This window comes from Protopterus annectens, chromosome 11.part0, assembly GCF_019279795.1.
Source record: "Protopterus annectens isolate FY-2018-M chromosome 11.part0, PAN1.0, whole genome shotgun sequence".
Taxonomy (NCBI): Eukaryota; Metazoa; Chordata; order Ceratodontiformes; family Protopteridae; genus Protopterus; species Protopterus annectens.
The window spans coordinates 1,156,159,866-1,156,173,699 of NC_056745.1; the positions used below are offsets into that span (position 1 = coordinate 1,156,159,866).

Below are 13,834 nucleotides of genomic sequence, written 5' to 3' on the forward strand. Positions count from 1 at the left end.
AATGGGTCTCAGTAGAGGCCTGCGAATCTGTAGAAGCGGGTATCAGGGGCTGTGAAAGCACCTCACTGAGTACCGGCGGACTGGCGACTAGCTTAACGGAAGCGTCATCGGCAGGTTTGGACCTATGCTGTCTGTCTCTGTCTTTATCCTTACGTTTTTTTCGGAAGATCAGTAATCGGAAGGCTTAATGAAGCCATTTTGGAATACGGAGAATGAGAGCAAAAGAATTTAGCGACAAAGATAGCCCGATGACGAATAGTTCGGGCCTTGAACAAGGCACAAAACCAACAGTGAGGAACGTCGTGGTCTGGGCCTAAACACATGACACAGTAAGAATGAAAATCTCTGCGGTATTTGCTTTCCACAGGCAAGATAACTATTAACTTTTTCTGACATCGGTTAGAGCAAGAAAAAAGGATCCCCAACGGGGTACTTAGCTTTAGAAGACTTCAGGTTTGAAACTCGAAAAACGAAAATTTCAGGTAGCGGCCGACAGACACTTGCGAACTGCTTCTGCTTCGGGCTCCCACTCGGCAAGAAAAGCTGATATAATGGTGTCGGCTGCATGTTTTATACCCCTGACGACCTGACGTCATGGAAGAGGTGACAGCATCCGACGCAGAAATCCCAAGACTCTGGTATTCGGGCCAACTGAGGGCTACCTGCAGGCAAATAACCCAAGTGTGATGACTGCAACAGTGAAACACAAAGAACATCAAGTGGATTTACAGTTGCCTGACTTAAAGTGATACTTTAAAGACAAGCAGTTAGGGGTCATATACGTAACACAAGCAGAAGGCTATAAATCAAAGTAAAGTAAAAGTGATGGTGAAATAGGGGAAGTTTAAGAAATAAGGAGAGAGTAGATTTTGGTTGCAGATCCTTGAGGAAAATGACCACCATCATAAGGACCATTATATTTATAAATTCGCAAAAGTATTCTAAGAATTGAACCAACACAGAAAGGGAGCTTTTGTCAATATGAATAACAGCAAATGGGGGTATAGAAAATAGGTAAGAGGGGTAGAATTTATTGGATAAAGTTTTCAAAGGAACTAAGGTATTAGGAGCAAATAACTAGAGAGAAATAAGGCCAAGAAGAAGTTTGGATTAAGAAGACTGGAAAAGTAAATTTAGTGCTTCATGCCAGCAACACACACTACAAATGACCAAATAAATATAATGTAATACAGTCACAGGCTATGTAGACTGCTCATGCAACCAGAGAAACAGCTAATGTTCTAAAGCACCTGCAGGATCTCCACAGAAACTTTCTTGGGTACTTTAATGTGACTATCAGACATAATTTTGATCCTATTAAGGACCTTAAAAAGCAAGGGAATTCCTTACATGAACCAAGACAAAAAGGGAGGGAGGGTAGCCTAATAGTTGAGGTGTTTGCCTTGCAAATTTGCCTTACAAATTTCAGAAGTCCCTACACTTAAGGAGAGAGAAACTAACAAGAAGTATGACCATAACTTTCAGTAAAGATGACCATGAGATGAAAAGGATAATTTGTAACAACTTGTCCATTGTGTCTAGTAACAGACTGGTGAGCAAGATTCTGGATCCTGGCCCTTCTTTTGTTTTCAAAAACGGTATGTCTTATTATTAATTATTAATTATTATTATTAAGTCTTATTTAGAAGGGACATTTAACAAGAACAGTATGGACAGGCTTAGTACCTTTAAATGTGTGCCCCCTTTCTGTAACTTTTGTCAGTTCATGAGCTGCAGAGATTTTTTTTCATCTGCTCTAGTACGGGTAAAAAAAATTAGGGTGGCTGGGAACTGTAACAATGAAAAAGACTGTTTACAGAGTCCAGTGCTCTAAGTGTCAAGTTTGTTAGGTGGTGAAGACTAATTCTAATTTTAAAAGGAGGAGGCTAGCACACATCTGAAATTAGAAATAGACTAAGCAAGAATCCTCTTGCAAAGTAAAGCACTGAATCACCAGGTCATTTTTTTCACTTTTCACATTTTGGACATGATCAAGATGGGATTACTCGAGGGGAACTGCAATGCCATTCTTGAAAAGGAGGAGCTGGAATGCCAAATTTGTCTCATCGCCTACAACCCATCTGGACATAATTTTGCATGTCTAATTAAATGCACTCTTCAAGCTTAGGAAGCTGGACCACAAATTATTTTATTAAAGGTTTTGACACAACATGTTTGCTCCTTTCTTCCCTTTTCTTGGACGCTTTATGCCTGGGTGTTTGATGTTTCTGCTCATTTTCTTTTCTACTACAACTTATACATATTCATAATCATCTGCATTTTAATAATTGATTTTATGGATTCTCAGTTTTAACAGTGATCTGATGAAGCCATATAGGTGAAAGTGCTTTTTTTTTTGTTTTCAATACACTTATGCTTACACAGTCTTTATTTTGATTGCATTTTATTGTCTGTGATGTTGCTTCATACTGCATTTTTTCCAAGATTACTATAGTCGGTGCTGTTTTCTTGATACATGTGCCTGTTTTATATATATATATATATATATATATATATATATATATATATATATATATATATATATATACACACACACACACACACACTTCTTGACTTCAGCTTTCTGATTTTTTTTTTGTTTCATTTTAGTTTTTACTTTAGAGCTCCTTTTGGGAGGATCTTAGTGTCACCTTGGTGCCAACTAGTCTTTAGTGAAGGGAGTTTTGTGACACCTTGTCCCTGTCTGGAGATGGACTAGGAGTTAATTACTAGTTCTGCACTTCAGTTTATTTGGACTTTGTTTTCATAATACTCTGTTTTTATTTTAATCTGGATTGCAAAAAAAATGACTTGTTTTACATCAGGCTAGCTTACAGTTGTAGAATAAACTCATTACTATGTATGAGTTTGTCAATCACTATTGACAATGCTTTGTGCTTCTTTATGTATATATTACTTTTCAATGGGTTAAAGCCATTATTGAAAAGTTCATGGATGAAAGCACTTATCATAAATTAAATGTGAATTATTCTGGTGACCAATCCTGTTTGTGCTGGCTTTTTAATTCCTATTCTATGAAGGGACTGAACATCTGATGTTTTGGACTGTTTATTACTGTACCTTAATATTGTAATGTTTAACTGATTTAATTTTTCACAAATAAATGAAATCAGTCTTCTAACTTAACACTGGACAGCTACCTCCTTGCATCTCTGTTGTGGTTTTTGTAAAAGATTGGGAAGAGAGACTGGAAAAGCAAGTTACAAAAGGAACATGGGTGAACATCTGTACGTCTCTCAAGTATGCAAAGGTCCAGAATGTTTATGATTTTTGCTTGGAAATATTTGTAACAGTATTTTATACCCCAGGAAGACTTCAGAGAATTTTTTCTTAGGTCAACAGCAAATGCAGTAGTGAGATGGGACAGAGGTAACTGGGAAAAAGAAGTTATGTACTCACCATAACGTTCCATCTGAGTAGTTGTACTTAATTTGTCTTCAACCTATGGGTTATGGATCTGTATCAGATCCGACACGGTCACATATCCATCATCTGATACGAGCTCCAAGCTCCTCCCCTTACTCATTAATGCTCCATGTCTCCTTCCTCCCTTCAGATCGAGTTTGCCGCTCAACATAAACATACACCTAACAAAATGAGACCTTAGCACTACTGGCAGCCCAAAATTCCTGAGCCAAAGCATAACAAGGGACACTCCTTGGATGTTCATCTTCCATATACATGGCCAGGACAATAGTGACAAGGTCGAGGGAAGGAGGGGTTGGTTGAAGACAAATGAAGTACAACTACTCAGATGGAACATTATGGTAAGCACATAACTTCTTTATCTGAAATAGATTACTTCATTTGGTCTTCAACCTGTGGGACAGTCTCCAGCTACTAATGCCTGGGTGGCCCTCATAGAAGGATATTCCAGAGCACGGTGGAGCCAAAGGATGCCCTGTTCCTAGATACAATGCCCAATTTACAATGTGAATTGAAGGTACGAGATGAAAACCAAGTAGCTGCAGAACAGACATCATCCAGCGACACCCTGGACCAAAAATCTGCTGAAGTAGCCATAGACCTGGTAGAATGTGCTTTTACCTGACCCGGAGGGGAAATGCACTTCAGAGAATACGCTGGAGTAATACACTGGGAAATCCAATGAGCAATCATCACCTTAAAAATTGGTTTCCCTAAGAAGGGATTTGAGTAAGAAACGAACAACTGATCAGACTTATGAAAAGTTTTTGTCCTATGCAAGTAGAATTGTAATTACCTGTGCACATCCAGCAGATGTAATTTGTATTCACCCCTATTCTGAAAATTAGGAAAAAAGCCTGGAAGATTGATAGTCTGATTAATATTTGCTTCTGACACTACTTTGGGAAGAAAGTACAGGTTAGTATGCAAAGACACCCTATCCTTATGAAAACCATATAAGGAACTTTGATGGATAGTGCTTGAAGTTCTGACACTCTCCTGGCACAAGTAATGGCAACCAAAAAGGCAGTCTTCCAAGACAGATACTGCAAATCTACTGAAGCTGTAGGTTTGAAAGTAGGGGAGACTAAAGTCTTAAGGTCCTACAGAGGCGTAGGATCCTTTACCGGAGGTCTGAGAAGAAAGGCACCTTTAAGGAAGGTCTTGCAAAGTTTAGAAGAGGCTAATGAAGTCACGTTTTTCCCCCACATGAAAATTGGAAATTGCACAGAGTTGAACTTTGACAGTGGAAGAACTGGCATGTTGCTGAAAAATCCCCACCAAAACCTCTTATACTATGGACACAGGAGCAGTAAAAAGATCCAATGACCGCTGCGAAGCCCATACGGAAAAACGTTAACATTTGCTATGGCATATCCTTCTGGTGGAAGACTTGAGCCGCCACCAAAATGGTTTTAACAGCAGGTAATAAACCAGGAGCCCTAATAATCAGGGGAAATGGAGCAGCCAAACAGTGAGTTTCAGACTGTCCAAGTCTGGGTGAGGAATCCCCGAGGGATGAGAAATAAGATCTGGAACCAGATCAAACGTCCTTGGTGGAACTACTAGATGAGATCATAGAGAGGGAAACCAGACTTGGCTCCCCAGCCTGCGGGTTTCTGAAGAAACTTTCAGATGAGGGGTAGTGGAGGATAAGCAAAAAGAAGACCGGGAGGCCAATCATGAATTAGTGAGTCTGTGGGAGCTTCCCAGTGAAGAACTCGCTGCATTTCACGTTGGGAAGAGATGCGACTAGATCGCAGCAAGGATGACCACACTTTAGAAAGATCTGCTCTGCCACTGAAGGATTCAGAGACCACTCATAAGGCATTAGACTAAATCTGCTGAGCCTGTCCGCTAGAATGTTGGATTGTCCCAGTATGTGCACTGCCACCAGAAAATGGCTGGTGGAGATTGTCCATTCCCACACTCTCATGGCTTCGCAACAAAGGAGGTAAGATCTGGTTCCTCCTTGTTTGTTGATGTACCAGACCACTGAGACGTTGTCTGTCTGAATCATAATTGTCCCTAGAGGAAGATGGGCATGAAGGGCCTGCAATGCATGAAGAATCGCCCTCATTTCCAGGACGTTGATATGCAAAATTGGTCTCAGATGGGGATTATGTGCCTTGAACTGTCCTTGCAGAGCAATGCCCCCCCCCCCAATGGGAAGCATCCGCGGTCACAGTGGTTTTGGGAAAGGACGGAAGAAAGGGACGTCTCCTGACTAGGTCCAGGGAATGAATCCACCACTGAAGAGAGACCCTGCATACACGGAAGATTCGAACCAGATGAGACAATGGTAGAGCTAATGGAGACCACTGAACTGCAAGAGTCCACTGAAGAATCTGCATGCGAAGTTGCGTCAAGGGTAATAGGTTGAGTATGGCCACCATAGACCCCAATGCCCTCAGTACTGTTTTCTACAGTCAGAACTTTGGCTTGGAGGACGTACAAAATGTGTAAACTTCAGACTGCGTACCCTGTCTGGGGTGAGGAAAACTCATTTGGATAGTGTCCAACTGTGCCCCAATGAAGTCTAGGATCTGAAAAGGGGCTAGTGACGATTTGTTGAAATAGATGGTGATGCCCAGTCTTTTTGCTAGTAAGAGGAAATAATCCCTGGCTAGGTAAAGTAGATGCTTGGAAGGGGCAGCCAACAGCCAATTGTCTAGGTAAGGAAAGACCCGAATACCCTGAAGCCTCAGGTGAGCCACTACTACTGCCATCACCTTGGTGAACACCCTGGGGGCTGTGGTGCGACCAAACAGAAGGGCTCTGAACTGATGATGACTGGCTCCCAGCTGGAAGCAGACAAACCTCTGAGAGTGCCTGTCCATCCTGATATGATAGTACGCATCCTGGAGGTCGATAGAGCACATCCACTCATTCAGCTGCAGGTAGGACAGGATGGATCAAGGAGTGACCATCCAGAATTTCACCTTGGCTAGACAGGTCCAAGGTGGACAGATCCAGAATGGTCTTAGGTCCCCCATTTTCTTTGGCACTAAAAAGAACCTGGAATAAATGCCTGACCTGGATTTGGCCTAGGGGGAATGGGTTGGATGACTCGTTTTCTTAGCAGCTTGTCTATCTCCAGAGCTGCTTCCTCCCTTTGTGCGGGTAGAACATCTGAGAGGTGATTCGGTGGGAGAGGTGGTTCGATGAATGGGATGGAATAACCTCTGGATATAATTTGCAACACCCAATGATCTGACGTTACGGACTCCCATGCTGCTGGGTGTAGTGATAGGTGACCCCTGACTGCCTCCAGAGATGAGCAGTCGGGCAGCCCTTCAGGGCTGCTGCACGGGTCTGTCTGAGAATGGTTCTAGAGAACCGAAGTTTCTCGGACCCCCCCTCTGTCTCTCGGATGGCGTCTATCATAACCCCCTCTGCCTCTGGGGGAAGATGAGTCCTGAGTGTCCCAGGAAAATGCTTGGGACTTCCGAAACCACATCTTTTTCGACCCTCATCGATTCCTAGAAAAGGATCTTTGAGGGGAGGGGAAGCATATCCTGATGGCAGACAGTGTCTTCCCATCCTTCTCACTCTGGACCAAGGTCTCTCGAACTGACTTCCCAGACAGGGAAGAACAGTCATATAGGGCATTTGGAAATGATGCCTTAAATGGTTCAGAGAATTAACAAAGCTGGAGTCAGGCATGCAGCCTCATGGCAACGCCAGTACCGGCCGCCCTGGCGGCTCCCTCTGTGGCATGGGAGAGAAGACGTATTAGCTACTGCCTTGAGAGTAGCCATCTGAGCGGAGAACATCTTCTTGCCCTCTGCCAACATGGACTCTGGGGTCGACTCAGTGATCTCCTTGACTAAGTCTCGCTGCAGTCGAATGACGTGTGCCATATAATTCAGCACTCTTATGGAAAGGGTCGCTGAAGCGTACACCCGCTTCCCTAAATAGTCCATCGTCCTTGACTCGCAGTCAGGAGGATGGATTGTACAGCTCTCCTGCAGAGCTCTTTCTTCATGGTGGCTACCACAACCATAGCATCCACCAGGGACCACTTATTCCAAGTCCTGTCTGACAGGGGGCTAATGACTTTATCAAGGCACTTAGGGATAGGCACCACAGAGTCCGCTTCCTTCCAAGCCCAAGATGTTATTAGGTCCACTAAAGAATCCACGGGAGGGGACACCCAGGAAGTAGATGGGCCTGTGCAGAGTGCCTTGAGGAACACTGACTTGTCCTAAGTTGGTTTTTGGGCAGACCCCCGGCCAAGCGAAGGAGTTTCATGACGTCTCCAAAGGAGACATCCTCGGGGGGGGGGGTTAATCGGGGGAACCTTCCCCTTCCTCCAAATCAGTGTCTTCGGAGAAGGACTCCAGTGGGGAGGTCCAACTGCCTCCTTTTACACGTCCACTTGCGAGGAACATCCCCAGTAGGACTTTCTGGGGAGGACTCACCAACGTCCTGCCGCTCCCGCAGGGGAGTTTCCTGAGGCAAAACAGGCACAGACTGTCCCTGAGAGGATACGATGTTCGGGACCATACCCAAAGCACAGGCAGTCAGGACGGAGTCTGAGGACGAGATGGCCAAGGGTTTCGATGGCACCGAAAGAACCCTCTCCACCACATCAATGGTTGAAGGAGAATGGACATCCTGAGACGTACTAGCAGGAGCCATTCCCCTTTGACTCAACAGGGGAGTCAGAACAGAGACTTCAGCAGCTGAGATGCCAAAGGGAATACTGCGCTCCGACACACTCAGAGCCAACAGCAACCCCTCGGATCTGAACCAGAGACTATGGCTCCAAAAGCTCGGATCCAACCTGGTCGGATCCAAAACACTCAAGGCAATGGTGGCATCAAGGTACAAAGTACTGACGGCACCGACCCAGAGGGTCCTTGGATCCAGGGGCTCTGAAACCACAGGTTGGATCGGAAAAGGAGTGATCGGCATGAGGCAGGCAATACTCCCATCTGAATCTGGGTGCGGATAAACCTCCACATCATCTTATCAATCTCTGCTTGACTGAGGCTCCAGGTGGAGCTGGAGGACGAGGCCACAGACACAGATCTCGAATGCTGGTGAGGGGAAGCCCTGACAGGCAACCGGATCTGGGATTCCTCTGGCTCCGGGGAGATCCTAGGGGAATGGTGCCGGAGTGATCCAGGCCTGGGTTCTGGCCTAAATTTAGGCGGTAGGGGGACCGCTTCCTCAGCCGGTCTTTCCTAGATTTTCCCCTTCCCCTGGACCTCTTGGTGGGAGTTTGAGTCCCTGAGGCCGGGGAAGAGGAAGACGTTGCAGCTGCTGTTCCTGATGTGGGGAGCATAGGAGCTACAGTCCCTGAGGAGGGAAGTAGTCTCTTCAGGATAAGTTTATCCCTCCTGTCCTTCAGTGCTCTGGGATTAAACCCAGCACAGACAGAACAGGAGGTTTGCAGGTGAGCTGCCCCAGGCACACCATGCACAGTGTGGCCATCGGCCGGGGAGAGCTTATGGCCACACTCTGTGCACTTTCTGAAATCTGATTTAGGGGCTTCAGCCATGCCCTAAACAGACCCAGCCACACACTCACTCAAGAAGAAAGAAAGAAGAAGAATAAGGGAATGAGAACCTTTTTTTATTAAACGACTGCACGGGGAGGTAGAAAGAGAGAAAAGCAAGAAAAGAAGTTAAGACAGATAGCAAAAATTTCCAAAACTTTACTCAACATCCAACGACTACTCTAGAACTCAGACCATGATGCTTGCTTTTCCAGCAGCAAATGAGATCTGAAGAGAGGAAGTAGATGGGGTGCATTGTGGGCAAGGGAAGGAGCTTGGACCTTGGATCAGATGCTGGATATGTGGCCGTGTCAGATCTGATACGGATCCATAACCCACAGGTTGAAGACCAAATGAAGTCAACTACTTCAGATCAAAATTGTGTGTGTGTGTGTGTGCAATGAGTTGGAAGATTATAAAACGTCTCTACAGAGTGCTGTCGTCAGAAATGCTGAGGGAGGAAATGGCTGTAAAGAAATTATTCGTTTGAGCTGGGACACAGGATTTGAACCCCTCAGACACAATAAGGCCTTAAACAAGTTTAATGCTATTCCAAAACAACACACAAAAATAGAAAGTTCTACTGCTGTCCACTTCAAAGCATGTCACAATAGTGACTATAAATTACTACAGGCAACTGTTTTAGAAAATATTTTTGTAAAATTAGGAGATGATGAAATGTTAAAAGATCAACTGTTATTTAAAGAATCTTTATTGATTCTGAAATATAACAACTTTGTTCCACAGGGTCTTAATTGTGAGATTAATTGGAAGTATTTGATTTAATTATACAAGTGTTTATTTAATTGTTTTTTAATTGATTAATTGTTCTCAGTGGGTATTTAAGGGGAATGCGTTGATAATGTTCTGTATACTTCTTGAAGACTGTTGAAGTCGATGTGCTAAAGTCAGAGAATAAATTTGGGATCCTGTCTGCAGCTTGTCTGTCATTTTGGAAACTTTTTTTGCTTCTTTTCTGTGGTTTTGCAAGTTTAATGCTATTGCCTGCCAAAAAAAGTAATTACTAAAAAATAGAAATTCAGATTTAATCAACAGTAATTGAATATTGTAAAGGAGATAAAAACTGGAGGTGGGAGATTTAGAAAAGGGGAGGAGGAGCAAAATTCATTGAAATAAATGGAATTTGTGGAAACAATACATGGAGAATAATTGTTCAGGATGAAGAGGAGGAATTGAGTTTCATGAAAGGTAGGATGTGAGCAATTTATGCAATACTGGAGTGTATGATTGTTAAAAATAAAGAAAAACATATGCAATGTGTAATGCTGGAAAATGAAAAATGTTAACACTGTTTGCTTTCTTTTCTGACAATTTATGTTTGCCTATGTTTTAGCCGATAATTTAATAAATGTGTTAAAAAAGGAATGGAAGAGGTTTATTCTAAGTCATATGCATGGAAGCCATGAAATAAACAGAGAGTAGGTTTAGCTCAGAAGGCTAAACCAAACAAGTCAAGTAGGCTGCAATATGGGAGCAGGAAACATCTACAGCATAACAGGGTAGTACCTAGGTGAGATTGGCAAAAGTTTTCTACTCACAATGTTTTTGAAGGATGCAAAGTTAGTGATGTTGTGCAACTCTTGAGGTAGTCATTTCTACAACAGAGCAAATTAATAGCCAAGGGCACAAATCACTTATTTAGGTGCATGTTTACGGTTATGTTCAGAACATTTTCTCTAGCTGACTTTAGTGGTCTGCTAGTTTTGTAATGGGGTAGAAATAAAGACACTGAGGGGCATATACAGTTATAGAATGTTGTGTGTATGTGTTATGAAATTAAGATGGATGCACTTTATTCTGTTTGAAAATAACACCCAGATTGGTTTGTTCAGTATATTACATGTGTAGGTAAAGTTCTGCACACATTCATTTATATCAGTTAATTCTTTATATGTGTACTAGTCATTTCACTTGCTCTAAACACACCCAGTTTCTGGTAAGGGTGGGTCTTTTTTTTTTATAGCCTGCCCCTTGTTTCCTCTTTTCTTACACAACAGTTTCTTAATAGAGAATCATGTAACTCACCAAATTCACAGCATTTGGCCACATCCTTTAGCTCTGTAACATAAGCAGCTATACTTTCCATAGGATTTTATGCTTTATATGGCTGCTGTTTTGCATGCTGCTATTTTGTCTTTCTCAATAAGCAGAAAACTAAGACAATCAATTATCTATATGGCTTCACAGATCTTTCAACTATTCCACCTCTACTGAGAAATAGATCATTCTGGATCCAAAGCTTCCAGTTTTCAGACTAATTTCCTTTAGGTGAAATGATTCCTGGTGGTTACAGTTGTAACATTTTCCATCAATCAGTATACTGTTGTACTTCTAAATGTAGTAGTTCCTGGAAAAATATACATCCCTTCTCTTTAGCAAATGTGTTTCTTCAGTACTGGCAGATATTTTTCTAGTATGACACCATGCCATATCAAAAGGCTTAACAAACACAGATGTCTCTCCCCCATCAGGCTTATATTCCACCTGAGAACTCTCTATATAGACCGTGTGATACCGGACATGAAAATCAATATATCCCATTAGCCTACATACCAATACATTTGCACCTTCCAAGTTGCATTCCTCCTCCCCTTTCTTCCTGATAATCTTCTTGCAAATCTAATAAGACATTCATTAACATGACAAAAGATAAACACACAAATGAAGGCTGCATCAGGTAAAGATGGCGAACATCAAATTAGGAGATATTAATAACTTTAAAAAAAATCTCTCTTACCAGAATGAATAAAAAGCATCGACATCTTCAATTAATGACTTCATATCTCCTAAACGAGGTACATTTTTCTTATTTGACCACCTGTTAAACATCACAAAAAGTTAAAAGACACTGTAGGCATCCATTTAAGGGTAGCACTTTTAAGTATTAAGTTTCAAAGCACTTTTGCAAGGAAGATGAATTCTCAACATAACATGTTCATTTTTGCCAGGGTGCTTTAATATATGTTTTAAGAAATGCAGAAACAACCACAATGCTTGAATGTTCACAATAAAATTATGCTTTTATGAAGATGAACAGATGAAACAAGGCCAAGCACAGTTAATTTGAATTGCTTTCATTATACTAAACAAGAATCAATCTCATAGGAGCATATGAATTTGTAAATTAAAATGAATAATATGAAAACATGCATAATGTTCTACTTTTACCCATAAACATTATTCGTCCTATAATCTGCACAAGGCTGAAAATGTGAAGTCCACAGATAGTCATGTCTTTCTCATTTAATAACTAAATTGTGCCAAGTATATAATGGTCAAGAAAAGTTGTGAACATCTACCAAAAAAGTGCATTTGGCAGAGACTACAAGGGTGAAACAAGTTCACCTTTTCTCTTTAAGGCTTCAGTTGTTCTGAGTGAAGACAAGGATGATAAATTTGAAAAGACCACGTTAAAACCTCAAATAATGAGATGTTGACTAGAAACCAGTGGCTAGAAGATGACTGGTATCTATCAAGGTGATAACCTTAGCTGTTACAGTTGGAAACCAGTGGTGAGAGAAGCAGTCAAAGTGAAGAAAGTGGCCATCTGGACAGTGTTGCTGCAGAACCTTCCCAATTCATTTAAGAGGTACTGACAGGCCAAGAAAGCCACAGTGACAGCAGCTGCTCAGCTAACAAACCAGGCATGGAAGGGATTTAGAGAGGCCACAGGGAGGACTGCTAGGTAGCCTCAAGGAAAATGTGGCAAACCAAGGTGCACTCAGTAGCAGAGGCTTGGGCCTTGCTCATGCTGTGCAAAGAAAAAGTAGGGAAATACTAGTCATTGCAAAAGAGATGGATGAGAGGTTAAAAGAATATTCTGAGGAACTCCTTAACACAATGAGCATGCCCTGCTATCAAAGTAATGGCGCATGAAATCTCTGGTGACTTGAGGGCCCATCATGGTAACTAAAGTCACTGCAGCAGTCAGAAGCCTCAGCATTGTAAAGCAGTAGTGGAACACATCCAGTGAGACACGCTGGAGGCACAGGACAAAGTTAGCAGAGAAGGGCAGGACAGTTGTCTTGGCCTGGTAACCATAAATCAGTCTCACTGGAAAAAAAATATTAGAGGAGACTACTGTTAAGTCAAACTCCAGATCTAGGAGAAACAATATATGGGAAAAACAAAAAATACAAAGAGAAACTAGCTCAAAAGACAGAAAGCCAAACAGGGCAGCTGAAATCCCCAGTGAAGTTGCAGAATGCTTATACAAGCCAAAAAATCAATCCAGTAGTCGTCCAAGTGCAAAACAGGGCAGCTAAAATACTCACTGAAGTAGCAGAATGCTAGAATGCTTATTCAAGCCAAAAAAAAATCGATCCAGAAGTCATCCAAGTGCAAAACACAGCTTTATTAAATCCACTTAAAATAGATAAGCACTTTCATCCCAGAACATTAGAACTTAATCAGATACAATAAAATTGTAAAGTCCCCCTTATAAAGACATGTGGAAGGCATCATAATCATGAAATGAAAGAAGACACACACCCTTAAAGACATAACATTAAAATGCAGTAAAACAGTTGTATGTAATAAATATGCTATATAAAATAGTTTGTACCCTATTAAAACGGAATACAAATATGTAAAAATGTATAAATTACAGTATTAAAATGTGGATACTTTTCCGTTATCGGGGCAACATGTCTAATCAGCACTTGGAATGTTAGCAAGTGGTCGTGCACTGATGCCGCTGATGTGGGTACACCCTTCACTGTAATTCTAACTGATTGTGACAGAAAACCTCAAACTTTATGAGGAAGGGACCCAAATATTTTTCAAAAACATGGAGATGCTGTGAAAATATGAACAGTTGACATGTATGCTGATTGCTTACCGAAATGCATATAGAATATC

At 41.9% G+C, this 13,834-nt stretch overlaps 1 protein-coding gene across 1 annotated transcript in view; it reads right to left on the bottom strand.

The window, feature by feature from the left end:
- Window positions 1-13,834, bottom strand: part of DNAJC2 (DnaJ heat shock protein family (Hsp40) member C2) — a 1,234,748-nt gene that overhangs the window by 895,176 nt on the left and 325,738 nt on the right. The window contains exon 9 of the mRNA XM_044088515.1: window positions 11,712-11,792. Coding sequence (XP_043944450.1) covers window positions 11,712-11,792 — 81 coding nt within the window. The remainder of the gene's footprint in view (window positions 1-11,711; window positions 11,793-13,834) is intronic.